We start from the raw sequence: 11,946 nt of genomic DNA, 5'->3' as shown, positions 1-11,946 counted from the left end.
GTAGGCTGATTTTGTAATTGTCTTGATATGGCGGTTCAGGTTGAGGTCTGAATCCATAACTACACCTAGATTTCTGGCTTGGTCGTCTGTTGGTACACTGTCTGTTGGTATAAAAGCGACATTTCCTGTGTTTTCTGACGATTCAATCTGTTGTGACTCTACTTGAATGTAGGTTATTGTAGCAGTTTGCATGTCAGACATACACTCTTAACTTGTGAGTTTGGGTTGCTTGGTCATTAACATGTTGCCCTCACGTGTGTCTACGCTTAATTTAGCGTCACTCAAACTGCGGTTCCTCAGAGGAAACTTCTCACTTTCCGCCATCACTGCCTGTCCTAGTGGGAGAGACCAGGGGGAAGAATGAAGTACTGAAATAAGGATGCTTGAGTCGGTTTCTGTTATATTGAGGTGTGTTATTGATAATGGTGGTGAATGTGATAAATGCCTAAAACTCAAGTAATTATGTAAATACGGTGTTGAGGTAATTGTACCTTAAGTATTTTAAAGATGGGTCTTAAGATGTATAAAACTACATGTTGACTGTTTACTCTGATTTTGAGTAGTGACTTGATTTGTGTCCATATTTTTACATGCAAAAGTTCAACTACCTCATTGATTATTATATTGACATCTATTCCTTCTCCCTCATTGAAACTTCCAAAATCTATGAATAAGTATAGTTCAGTTTAACAGTTGGACACAAAATGTCTTCTACATCACTGACTAATGTATTCTCAGTGTATGTGAGCTGGAGGTTCCAGTTTTCAAATCATTCTTGTGTAAGTTGCATATTGGACCATTAATTGACCTCAAAATTAAAAAAACTCAGAGTTAAGGTGATTACAGGGAATGCTTCAGGAGATGAAGCTGAATACATTCTTCTAGTATCAAACTCTGCACACATTATTCTGCACAGTGACACAAACACTCACGTGAAGTACAAAAAATAACTAGTTTTTGGGTTCTTTATATTTTGCTGCTGCAATGTTCTTTAGATTTTTGTGGCAAATGTACTTTATAAAACTTGTAACTATTTGTTTTATTAGTTGATTGACTGCAGAATCATGGCGTGTTGTATGGCTCCTAGATAAAGGATCACTGGTTTAATGTGCTTCCTGTCACTTCCTGTATGCGTGTTTGATAAGGAAGAAGTAAGCCATAGTTGTGCGACAATAAAGCAATAAACTACTTTTTAAAAAAAAGTCATTTGAAATTTTTTTTTTTTCCAGATCGAAATCAAGCGTCAAAGCTCTGGTGTCAGATATAACATGACTTGCTAGAGTGTTTTTACACTTGTGTTAAGGCTCTGAATACGTGTTTTACCTGATTACGGTACTCTCATCTTAACTTAACCAGATCTAGAGTAAATAAACATTTTTAGATACAAATGGAAAGAAAAATCTTAATGCTGAATTAAAATGTCATCACATTTGTAGTGACATCTTGCAATCAAAATGGGCCCGTTTACGTCTTTAACAATTCAGAAGTTTATTTTTGTTGGTTAAACTCGTATTTAGTATTGATTGACCACCTTGCATCTCTGTTATACTAGACTCACAGCTGAACACTTTTTGCAGCTGCTGTCCTGCACCAGGGTTTAGCTACAGTAGCCCCGCCCACAACTGCCCCGCCCACTGCTGCGCCGCACAAAGACCCCGGCAGACCCGAGAAAGGAAGCTACGTGGTCACCAGAAGCAACGGCACTGCCTGTTTACTGGCATCCATGGGTCTCCAGCTCAACATCACCTTCAACTCCCAAAATAAGGTGCCTAAATATAAACCCCCAAACAGTTGTGTGAATTCAGTTGGAGCTATAAATACAGATGCATTAACTGGTTTGGAATGCTAAATATTAGCTCCTCTTGGTTTACAGACTGTGCAGGAGGTTGTGAACCTTCAGCCCAACATGACGAAGGCCTCTGGATCATGTGACTCAGACAGAGCCTCCCTGCTGCTCACGACTGATGCAGAGAAGACCAACCTCACCTTAATGTTCACTCTGGTAAGTTACTGTGCTTCTTTCTCATTTCCTTATTTTGGGCCACCTCGATTCCGCGCTCCTCCAATCTCAGCGCATTCCTAAAATGCATCTCGGGGGAGCGAGATGAGAGAGGACCGAGGAGGCTTGTCGGAGGAGCTATGAGCGAGGAAACACTGGTGTATCCTTTGCAAAGTGTTTTCGGCACATGTAAACAAACAAGAGGCGTGACACACAGCGGTAACGAACTCAAACCCCGGCTGGACTCTACAAATGCAACACTTCCTTTTTTGCAATCATAAATCGTATTTATTTTAAGATCAAATGTGCCATTCACCTGATACTTGTGTTTTTATACTGAATGTAGCTTCATCCACTTCAACTGCTATAATCCTGACGTGATGATTACAGGTGCAAAAAGCTCCGAACATGAAATTATTATGTCAATAATAACATTCTCTTAAATTCAGCACTACCGGTAATTTATTGTTGTTGTTGTTGTATAGACGGGACTGTTTGTGTATATAATTATATCAATAAGTCATATGTATGATGTGTCACTCTTAATTTGTACAGTACTTTCCAGACAAACATTTGTAGTTTAAAATGAAGGCCTGAGGCGAGGATGTCTCATTTGTTAAATCTGTTTCCTCGCCTCCTCTAGTCTCTCCCTTGCCTCCTCCGCTCCCCCCTCATGTACTTCATGAAGTTGCCGCTAGATGGCAGCTGGTGCTCGCGGTAACCTCGCTTTACTGCAACGTTAACTGACTGACGTCTTGCTGTTTCTCTCCAGAATGTCACGTCCAACAAGTACCACCTGAGTGAAGTGTCTCTGTCGGCAGACTGGCCTGACATGAAAGGTGAGTGCGTGTGACCTGCCGGTTTCTATGGTAACTACCCTTTAATCAGGTTGAATGAGCACGTGTCCGACTGATCCTGTGATGCGCCTCAGTGTTTGTAGTGTAAGCTGTGTTTTTATTGTTTGGCACCACGTATACAAACGCATACTCACTCTACCGTGTCGGTGAGTAATTAATTCATTTTATTTTGAGTGCCTTTTCAGGAAACGAGGTGAAACATTGTCACTGTCTTAACCCCTGAGCTACAGGGTTGTGTTGATGAATATTTAAATTGACTTCACTAGATGACAGTTCCAGTTAACTGAGCAAACGAAGATGGGAGTTGATAGTGTGGGCATGTAAACGAGCACAATACGGCTTTCAGAGGCTGCTAAATGTTTAGTTCCTGTTCTAACACAGACTCATTCATTAAGTAGGAAACACTCTAACTCTTCCTCAGTCTTGAGTCTCCGGCTGCTCCGGCTGTTGTTCTGTCTGGAAAACTTTACAATTTTGCGCACAACATGAATTCATTCTTTTATTGGTTATGCTAATTAGATGGAGTATTGCATTGCTCTGTTTTCAATTAGCGCTTTCATAGTGATTCTTTTTATTTTTTTTAATGGATGAAATTGCTATTGGGATCATCATGCCCTTAACAAAGCAGCCATCTTTTAAATTCTCTATGCTGTGGTGAAATCTTTATTTAATCCTGTCTACCCAGCATCCTTCTCTAAAGTTTATCTTTAACCATTTAAATCTGTTCTCTTCTCATTTTGTACCTCGTCAGTGTTACTTTTACTTGACTTCTCTTCCTCCTGTAATCACTCCCCTGCTCTGTGCTCTGCTACAGACCCTCTATCGGCCAATAACCGCAGTCTGGACTACCTGCGGGGCACCTTTGGGTTCTCGTACATGTGCCACGAGGAGCAAACTCTGAGTGTGGTCCAGGATTTCTCCATCAACACCTTCCAGTTGCAGGTGCAGCCCTTCGGCCTCACCGGAGATCAGTTTGGAGCAGGTAAACACTCCGGTCTAGTAGAATTGATAGAAAGTGAATCTGCCGTCTCGCTTTAATTTGTCCCCTCTGGTGTTTTTGCTCCCTCAGCTGAGGAATGCCAGCTGGATGAAGATGACATGCTGATCCCCATCATAGTCGGCGCCGCTTTAGCCGGACTCGTCCTCATCGTGCTGTTGGCTTACCTCATCGGCAGGAAGAGGAGCCACGCTGGCTACCAGACCATCTGAGGTCACTCGTGCTCCCAGAGGCCAGAGCGTGCTATCCTTAAGATTAACCACTGTTTTATGAGACTTAACATCCCCCCCCTATCCCGGCATCCTCCTGTCTGTCTGTGTGTGTGTGCTGTTCTTTGCCCTCATCAGTAACACTAGTCATTATCACTTTGTGGAGGTTGATGTGCTCTTTCTGAAATGATGACTGAAAAACCTACCTCTACAACGTGAGGCAGGGGATGGATGTTGAGCAGAGGGTCTGAGAGTTCTCACATTGTGTTGTACTATTTATGATTTCGGTCAAAGGAATTTTGAGGGATTGTGTGATTTTGAGGGAAAAGCTACTGCAGCTTTTTCTTACTGTTCGTCTGCTTTGGGGCGGCCATTTATTTGTAGGCTTCCCTGAAATGAGGTTTATTTATAAAGGGAATATTTTTGGCTGTAACTTAATCTACTTCAGACCGTCGTTTTTGTTTTATTGCAACTCAACATTCAGCCCAAGTTTGCAGATTTTATGTTAACATACTAAAATCACAGTAACCTAATCTTAAAAAGGACGTGTGAGGAGTAGTTGAGATGCGTTTTTGAATTAATTTTGTTACTTGGATTACTGATAACATGTCCCGTTAGTTCCCTCTTAAAGGTACACAACTCGTTTTGTATGGAGACTGCATGAGCTAAACTTTTCAGCTTTGTACGATGACTGTGTTTTGGCTTTTTTTTTAAACTTCATTTAAAAGAATAATTAAATATTTTGTGAGGTGGGCTCATTCGATTTCTTTCTGAGTTGGATGAGAAGATAAATGCCACTCTTCAGCTACAGTCAGCTGACCGCTATGTTAGCTTAGCACAAAGACTGGAAAGATAAAAAATCTGCCTGCTAGCAGCTCTAAAAATGACGTTTAAAATGTTCGGCATGTAACCCCCCCCAGAAGACAAGGCAACATGTTTGCAAACCAGGTATAATGTGTTTATCGGTGAGCTTCAGGAGGTGCTGGTGGGCATGTCTTTTTACCTTTGACAAAGCCATGCTAGCTTGTTGCCCTGTTTCCAGTCGTTATGCTAAGCTAACTGTCTCCTGGCTCTATTTTCTGACATGAATCTTGTCTAACTCTGGGCACAAATGTGGATTTCCCAACATGTCAAACTATTTGATGAGGGACAGTAGCCACTCTTTAGAGTCTGTCTGTTACAATGTTCCCACAAAACGGGAGTTGCAATCAAACAATGGTGGATGAAAAAAGCTCAGGACATCTCTGTACGAGTGTAATAATCTGAAAGTGTTCAAGTCCACTGGGTGTTTTTTTTTTGTTTTTGTTTTTTTGTTTTCTGAATATGGCCACACTTGGGATTCTGTCTTGCTGAAGGGGAAGAAGTTGCACAAAAGTTATCTCGAATAGCCCCCAGTAAGGACTAAAGTGGCCAAAATAATATGGTCGGTGCCTTCCCAGCTGTAACATAGATGGGATTAAAGTAAAGCCAGTACCAGAGGTACTCACTGACGCTGTGTGCTGCCATGCCTGGGACACTGTCTCACATAGCCTTCATGTACTGTTACTACCATGCATTGTTTGATATTGTAGCAGAAAGTGCAAATGTGGTTTTGTTTTTATCCTCTGTGATCTAAATGTCCATGTAGTGATTTAATCAGATTTTAATTGATTATTTTGAGCTGTTTTCTAAAGGAGAGGTCAATAAAAGTGAATGAATGAGACTTTGACTGTTTTGCTGTCACACAGTTCAGCCGCTGGCAAACCTGTTCCTGGTTTGTTTGGCCGTCTTAGAAGTATAGGTCCACTATTTTAGAATAATTGTGATATTGAATTCTGGAAATGCATCGTATGTTCAGATTATTTTATTCATGTATCAAATACTTAATTACATTAATATAGAATAAATACTTTTATTTTTTTTTTAATAGTAGATAAACGTATTGTGACAGGTTTTACGTCCTCCTGGTGTAAATCACTCTTTAATTGAATGAATGAAATGAAAGCCAGCGTGGGACAGCTTATTTATTACTGTAGTTTTATCACATCTTTATCACATGAGTTTGTAAAGCAGCGTGAGGGAAGGTTGTCCAAAGGTGTTTGACTGTGAAGGATCTTGGCTTGCGTGGCGCCCCATCGTCCCCAGAATGTAACATTGAAATTCCCACTTTTCCTTTTGTTTGGCAGATGTAGTTTTGAGGTAAGCTAGATCAGAGTAAAGATTAGACCAAAGTATTAGGTTTCTGTAAACTATAAAAAGTGAAACAAAGTTCTCTAAATTAGAACTTCTGATTTTACTTGAGAAACATAAATGGAAGATTTGAACATTTTCACTACGACATACTAATTCCCTTTTTCCCCTTCATAAAATACAGATACAGAATTTAAAAACTAATTGTTTCACTCCCATACTACAAAGTAATACTTCTATCGTGCATGTCATACAAACGTGGCAGATTTAAATATATTTGACAAAGTATCAGGTTTTATGATTGTTATCTATAGCAGTTGACATTTTCTCCAGAACATAAGCCCAAAAGACAAAACATCCTTTATAGTGAACTATCTGAAAAATGATAACACAAGCAAATCAAGCCAGCAGCAGTCCATCTGGTAGTAGATAATTGTTCACAGCAGTAACAGTTGTTACTGTCTTACACTGTGAACGCTGCCAGTTTTGGAAATCCAGTCAAATGGTGGATCCAAAACTTTATGGCCTTCCAGATTCTTCCTCCAGTATTCGTTGTCTATGCTTCTCTCTGAGTTTATCAATCGTTGCCATTGACAGGCTCCCGGGTTCTGTAAAGATTTTCTGAAAACAGAGTTTTTGAGAAATGTCACCAAACTGAAGAAGGTTCAGGATTATCCCTCTTAAGACATTTCCACAGCTACACGCCAAGCTAGAACTCATAAGCTTCACGTAAACACCTCATCCATATTAAACTGACTCGTTATAAATGAGGATACTATTCCAGGGGGTTGAATCTGTCATAATCTGCAAAAATGATTTTCTATGACATCAGCATATTCAAATCCTTATACTTTTGGTAAATCTATTCTCAGTGCCAACTGTCAAAGATTTGTTTATGGAAATATGCTCCACTCTTCTGTTAAGGAGCATTTTCTATCACTGTATTTTGACATTTTAGAAAAACTAGTCAGTGAATAAAAGTTTATCCATTCAACAACTTTGATAATGATTAACCCTTTCAGCCAGAAATGCGTTCCAGCCTATCAAATGTAGATTCCTTGCTTTTTGTCTTGATATGATAGTAAACTATGTATTTGGGTTTACATTATGAAGTATCTGGCTGAAAAATCTACAATGAAAAAACTCATTAGTTGCAGCCCTACGGTGCTTAATGCAGGTTGACATTTTTGCAAAGGTTGCTTCCCTTTCTCCTCGCACCTGCATGAAGGTGTGGCAGTCCAGAGTGAAAGCTCCACTGGTGATTTGTTTGAAGCACTCGCACACGTCAGCCAAAGAGCGAGCTCTAAGGATCTCCGGCTGGTGGTGAATAATAAGAGTCAGAGCAGCACGGAAAAGAACCTTGGAGCCCTCGTAGAAAAGACAATCCCAAACTCGCAAAACTGTCTGCAAGAAACAAGAAAGAAAACAGATTTCTGAAAACATCACCATCAACGCCTCCCTTGTGTCTACCATTAAACCCCAACTTTTCCACACCTCTATTGGGAGTATGTCAATGTAGAGGCAGATGAACCAACGTGACACCACCAGTGTCCATATGCCGGGAAACTGGGCCATGAGCTGTCCTACTGCAGGCGCTTTAGCCTTCACCAGCTCCCCGAGAACCTCCTGGTCCGTCTTCAGGCCCATCATGGCCGGGCCGTAGAAGTCTACAATATCCACAGAGTAGAGGAGTTTATGAGTGCAGTAGTGATACTTGCTGTGAACTTTTTTTTTTTTGTATCTCTGAAGATCAAATCGAAATGTTTCACATTGCTGTGTTTGTCCAGAACTTTTTGAAAGAATGAATTTTCTATGTGGAGTGCCAGACGGCTTCAATGTGTGTCCACTGGTCTTTTGTATTACAACCAGAGGTTTTAATGAGCAAGCACAATTCATTTGCATTATGCAACTCTATATCCTCATTATTACAAATATTGTAACTACCTTAATATCTATTTACGACATCAATGACCCACACCCTGCTCCAAGTGGACCATAATAAAATGCAGCTTTTGGTTCAAAGAAGTAACAAAAGGATCACCTTACAGCAAAAGCAAATAGGTTACATTTGAATAAAGAGTGATTTAGCTGAGATAAGACCTCTCTTCCCCTTATAAACAGGAACGTATGCAAACCTTTGCTGCAGGTGGGGTTAAATGACTGCATTGCACCGCTCTCAGTTCTGCCTAACAGTGCTCACGTTCAGTATGCTGATGCCTCAGCTTTAATTGGAGCAAAGCAAAAAAAACGCATCACTGCTCATCATGCTGCCAAATGATGCCTCTGGGTGAGCCCGTCAACTTTCTTGCTCACACTCTGTAACTGAGCACTGCTGCATTATTGTGCCGTACATATTTTATATTTTAGTATATTTGCGTTTTTTGATTGAAGAAAGGCTCTGCACCACCTTGGTTCACCAACACAGCTGTTTTCACTTACATTGTCTCTTCTCAGGACTTTGATTGACATCTCCCTCATGTTCTGTTGCAGCTGTGAGTGCTGGACAACACACACCTGTCCCATTTTTATTGGTACATTGACTTTGGTTACCTTGTAATTCCATAGACACGTCCGCCTTCACCCTGAGCAGACCTCCAATCACAGACTAACTAAGAAACACCTGTATGGGTGTGCAGGGCCTTTAATTGTGTGTGTGAGCACTTAAAAAAAAAAAAAAAAAACTCTACCTGGGAGCATTCTGCCCAACAATGCATCCATGAGCCAGAAGGACTTCTCTTCATCTTTGGTGATGATCATGAGGTAGCCTGCAATGAAGTTCATGCCCTGACATGAACAGAGACAGCGGTGATCTAACTGTGAGCCCACTGGCATAAGTTACTGTCGGTATGCAAAGACATGACAGAATATATCCAGCAACATATCTGTAAAAGTTCAATAAAGGATGTCATTTTGTCACCAATATATTGTCAAAATAGTTGTAATGACATACTTGCATGTGTGGGAAAACGTGTAACTGTACACCTTTTATTTTTACAATTAGTAAACCCATTGACATCCTTTATTTGGTTCAAAGAGGTTGCAAAATATGACTTTCAATTGAAATAGAATGATTAGGTTTGCTGTACAGGACTCTCAGGGAATAGTGAATATTGATCCATTTAGAGAAAACCCTTCACATGTGTTTGAATGAATACGTGGACTAGCCAGTCCTGTTCTTTAACAAACAGATGCTATGTTCAGGGTGGGGAAAAGAAAGTGTTTTGTTCACCTGACAGTATCCCACTTCCGTATTATGGTGTCCGTAGGCCAGCAGCACGTTGTACAGAGCCCTCTGCAGGCTCGGTTCTGCTCTGCTTTGGAAGAGGACGTTGTCAGGAAAGGTCCTGTGCATGTCTGCCAAAAATAACAAGACAAGAATTGTTCTACTATGATATGAACCTGTGTGTTGATACAAGTTCAGGTGTGAATGTAGATTGTAGTGGGGGCAGGGAGACGGGCTGAGGCTTTTTTTCTCACAGCAGACATCCTGACTTTTCATGGAAGGAAACTTACAGCTGCTACTAATAACGTTCATGATGACTCTGTTGTATTCAAGTGTCTCCGTACTGACAGTGACAGTGTGACGGTGAGCCAGCATGCACAACACCAGGACCCCGAAACTGAAGCAGCTGAATGGAACTACAGTCATCGTTAATTTGACTTGTTGACAAAAGGTCTTCTGTGTAAAATGCCTGTTGTTGCACCTGTGTGAATGGTCTCCTTCAGCTTGGTGTCGTGCTCCATGGCCAGCACAGACTGGTAATAACCCGGGTTGCTCTCCAGTTGGTCCTGTGCACCGCTGGCTGCCATCCAAATCCTGGCACGGTGCTCATTGGGCACGCCTTTACGCACGTACCTTTTCACTTGCAGAACAGATTTTATAATTCACATCACATAACTATAGAGAGCACCACAAAGGCACCAGAAACTAAGATGTGTTCGCTGCTTGTACCTGTCAAGTTCTTCTCAACATGTGGTTTCTCCTGAAGGAGCTTGGACCATCTCATGGACCGCCTGTTGAGGACAGCTACATACTCATTCATCATCTCCTTGTAGGGTTCGAAATCGTGACGTCTCTCAAAGCCATAGGGGTCGATCCTGCTGAGGCAAATGCACACAGTCCAGTACCAATGTACAAATGAATGACTACTATGCACAAAGCACAACTGTGAAGAGGCAGCTGACAGCTGGGGTCACTTTCCTCCCCACCCTTCTCTCCCGCTCCTATTCCCTGATGACAGACACTACAATAGACTCCAAGGGGTTGGGTTTCTGTAGTGGGGAGATCAAATGCCCCAGCTGGATGAATACTCAGTTTTAAATTACTTTTCAAGTGAGATTAGTGGCAAGGAGCAACATTCAAGCTCAAAGAAATAACCTCAGAAAATGTATTTCCCACAAAACAACTCTTAGCTATGATAGTTGACTGAGTTTGGTAGTTGGCTTTTAATAACAGCTTTATTACATGTAACACAAAAAGTGCACATACAAAGAGTTGACGAGGAAAGAAGCTGATGTAAATAACTGATAGTCAAGAATGCATTTACGAACCGTTACTAAAAGAAAGACATACACAGTCAGAGTGAACACCACATCAACATGAAGCTCACCTTTCACTGGCATTATTACATGTGAGAGGTTCAGAGGTCTTTCCTTTCATTTCCATTGTGTGTTGTGCTGCAGGTAGTAGTCCACCGAGGCGATAAGCAACCGGCACAGAGGAGGTTATTTCATTTTGTTTCCTTGGAAAGGATCTGGCTGCTGTCAAGGTAAAGAAGAAAGCAGACTGCGTTTCAAATGACTCACCTTACAGACTTCTCTGAGAGGAGGGGCTAAATGAAGCAACACCCAGGTGAGATCCACAGGTATGGGCTTCATTTGCACGCAAAACAATCGGAGGAACAGAAACGGTAATGTTTGATTGTCTATGTCCCCTTGCATATTACTGTCCATGATTTATGTAGATGGTGAAACATTATTTCTTTGTCAGGATTTTAGAAACAGAGTACAAATCCCTCCCTCTTCAATCCCAATTGAGAAATATGTAACTATTAAAAAAATACCTATTTGTTCAGCAGATTAAACACATTTTCTGTACGTTTCATCTCACGTGATCGAAATGGTATTTGAAATCTGTCTCCACATTGTCTAATATTTTCAAAAAGTAAAAAAGAAAAAAATCCATTTTATAATTCTCATCGTTTAAAGTGACTATAATCAATATTTTCACATCAATGGTTTTGCTGCCCCCAAGTGGCTGAAAGTCAGCCCCCCCCCCCTAAAAACATTGACACTGTAGAATATAAACTTTGTCAGATTGTTATATCCACCAGATTCCCAGAGAGGATACTGAGGACATGCTTTTGTTGTTCATAAAGGATATGGCCGCCACGTGTTTCATGTTTGTCTTTGAGAACAGCAAAGAGCTGATATGTACACTGAAACAGGTTGAGCTTGTTGCAACTATTCCCTCTCGTCACACTGGCCATTAAAGAAACCTGGCTGATGCGCTTCTGGTGCAAGGGATGGGTCCTTGAGACACTGACCTTCGTTTTTTAAGACTCGAGAAAAAAATATTCTTTAAATGGAAGCTGCAGTACTCCCTCTTTTTCTGTCATTCTCAACAGTATACAACATCAAATCAGTTTTTAAAGTATTTTTTGCGCCTTCATTTGATGGCAACAATGGAGAGATTAAAGGAAACTAAAGAAAGAA

The 11,946-nt window shown here is 40.9% G+C and overlaps 2 protein-coding genes across 3 annotated transcripts in view; one reads left to right on the top strand and one right to left on the bottom strand.

Moving 5' to 3' along the window:
- Nucleotides 1-5,764, top strand: part of lamp1b (lysosomal associated membrane protein 1b) — a 6,960-nt gene extending 1,196 nt beyond the window's left edge. The window contains exons 3-8 of one of the 2 annotated variants that reach the window (XR_013772280.1): nucleotides 1,578-1,765; nucleotides 1,874-2,002; nucleotides 2,772-2,838; nucleotides 3,671-3,838; nucleotides 3,926-4,959; nucleotides 5,216-5,764. Coding sequence is in view for 1 of the 2 variants with exons in the window: in XM_079276453.1 (XP_079132579.1) it covers nucleotides 1,578-1,765; nucleotides 1,874-2,002; nucleotides 2,772-2,838; nucleotides 3,671-3,838; nucleotides 3,926-4,065 (692 nt within the window). In the remaining variant the exon portion in view is untranslated. Of the gene's footprint in view, nucleotides 1-1,577; nucleotides 1,766-1,873; nucleotides 2,003-2,771; nucleotides 2,839-3,670; nucleotides 3,839-3,925 lie in introns of both variants that reach the window. The other variant, XM_079276453.1, reaches the window with a different exon arrangement.
- Nucleotides 5,765-6,522: 758 nt separating this feature from the next.
- On the bottom strand, nucleotides 6,523-10,897 carry LOC306782930 (growth hormone-regulated TBC protein 1-A-like; the record flags this gene model as incomplete). The annotated part of the gene is made up of 8 exons (XM_079276426.1): nucleotides 6,523-6,852; nucleotides 7,450-7,635; nucleotides 7,726-7,898; nucleotides 8,919-9,015; nucleotides 9,461-9,585; nucleotides 9,936-10,094; nucleotides 10,184-10,329; nucleotides 10,842-10,897. 8 exons carry the CDS (start codon nucleotides 10,895-10,897, stop codon nucleotides 6,751-6,753), a joined length of 1,044 nt encoding a protein of 347 aa, XP_079132552.1. The 3' UTR covers nucleotides 6,523-6,750.
- Between the last annotated feature and the right edge of the window lie 1,049 nt (nucleotides 10,898-11,946).

The sequence above is a fragment of the Melanostigma gelatinosum genome (genome assembly GCF_949748355.1).
Source record: "Melanostigma gelatinosum genome assembly, chromosome: 10".
Taxonomy (NCBI): domain Eukaryota; kingdom Metazoa; phylum Chordata; class Actinopteri; order Perciformes; family Zoarcidae; genus Melanostigma; species Melanostigma gelatinosum.
Note: the sequence above shows the minus strand (reverse complement) of the source record. Positions and strands in the feature narration are given on the sequence as shown.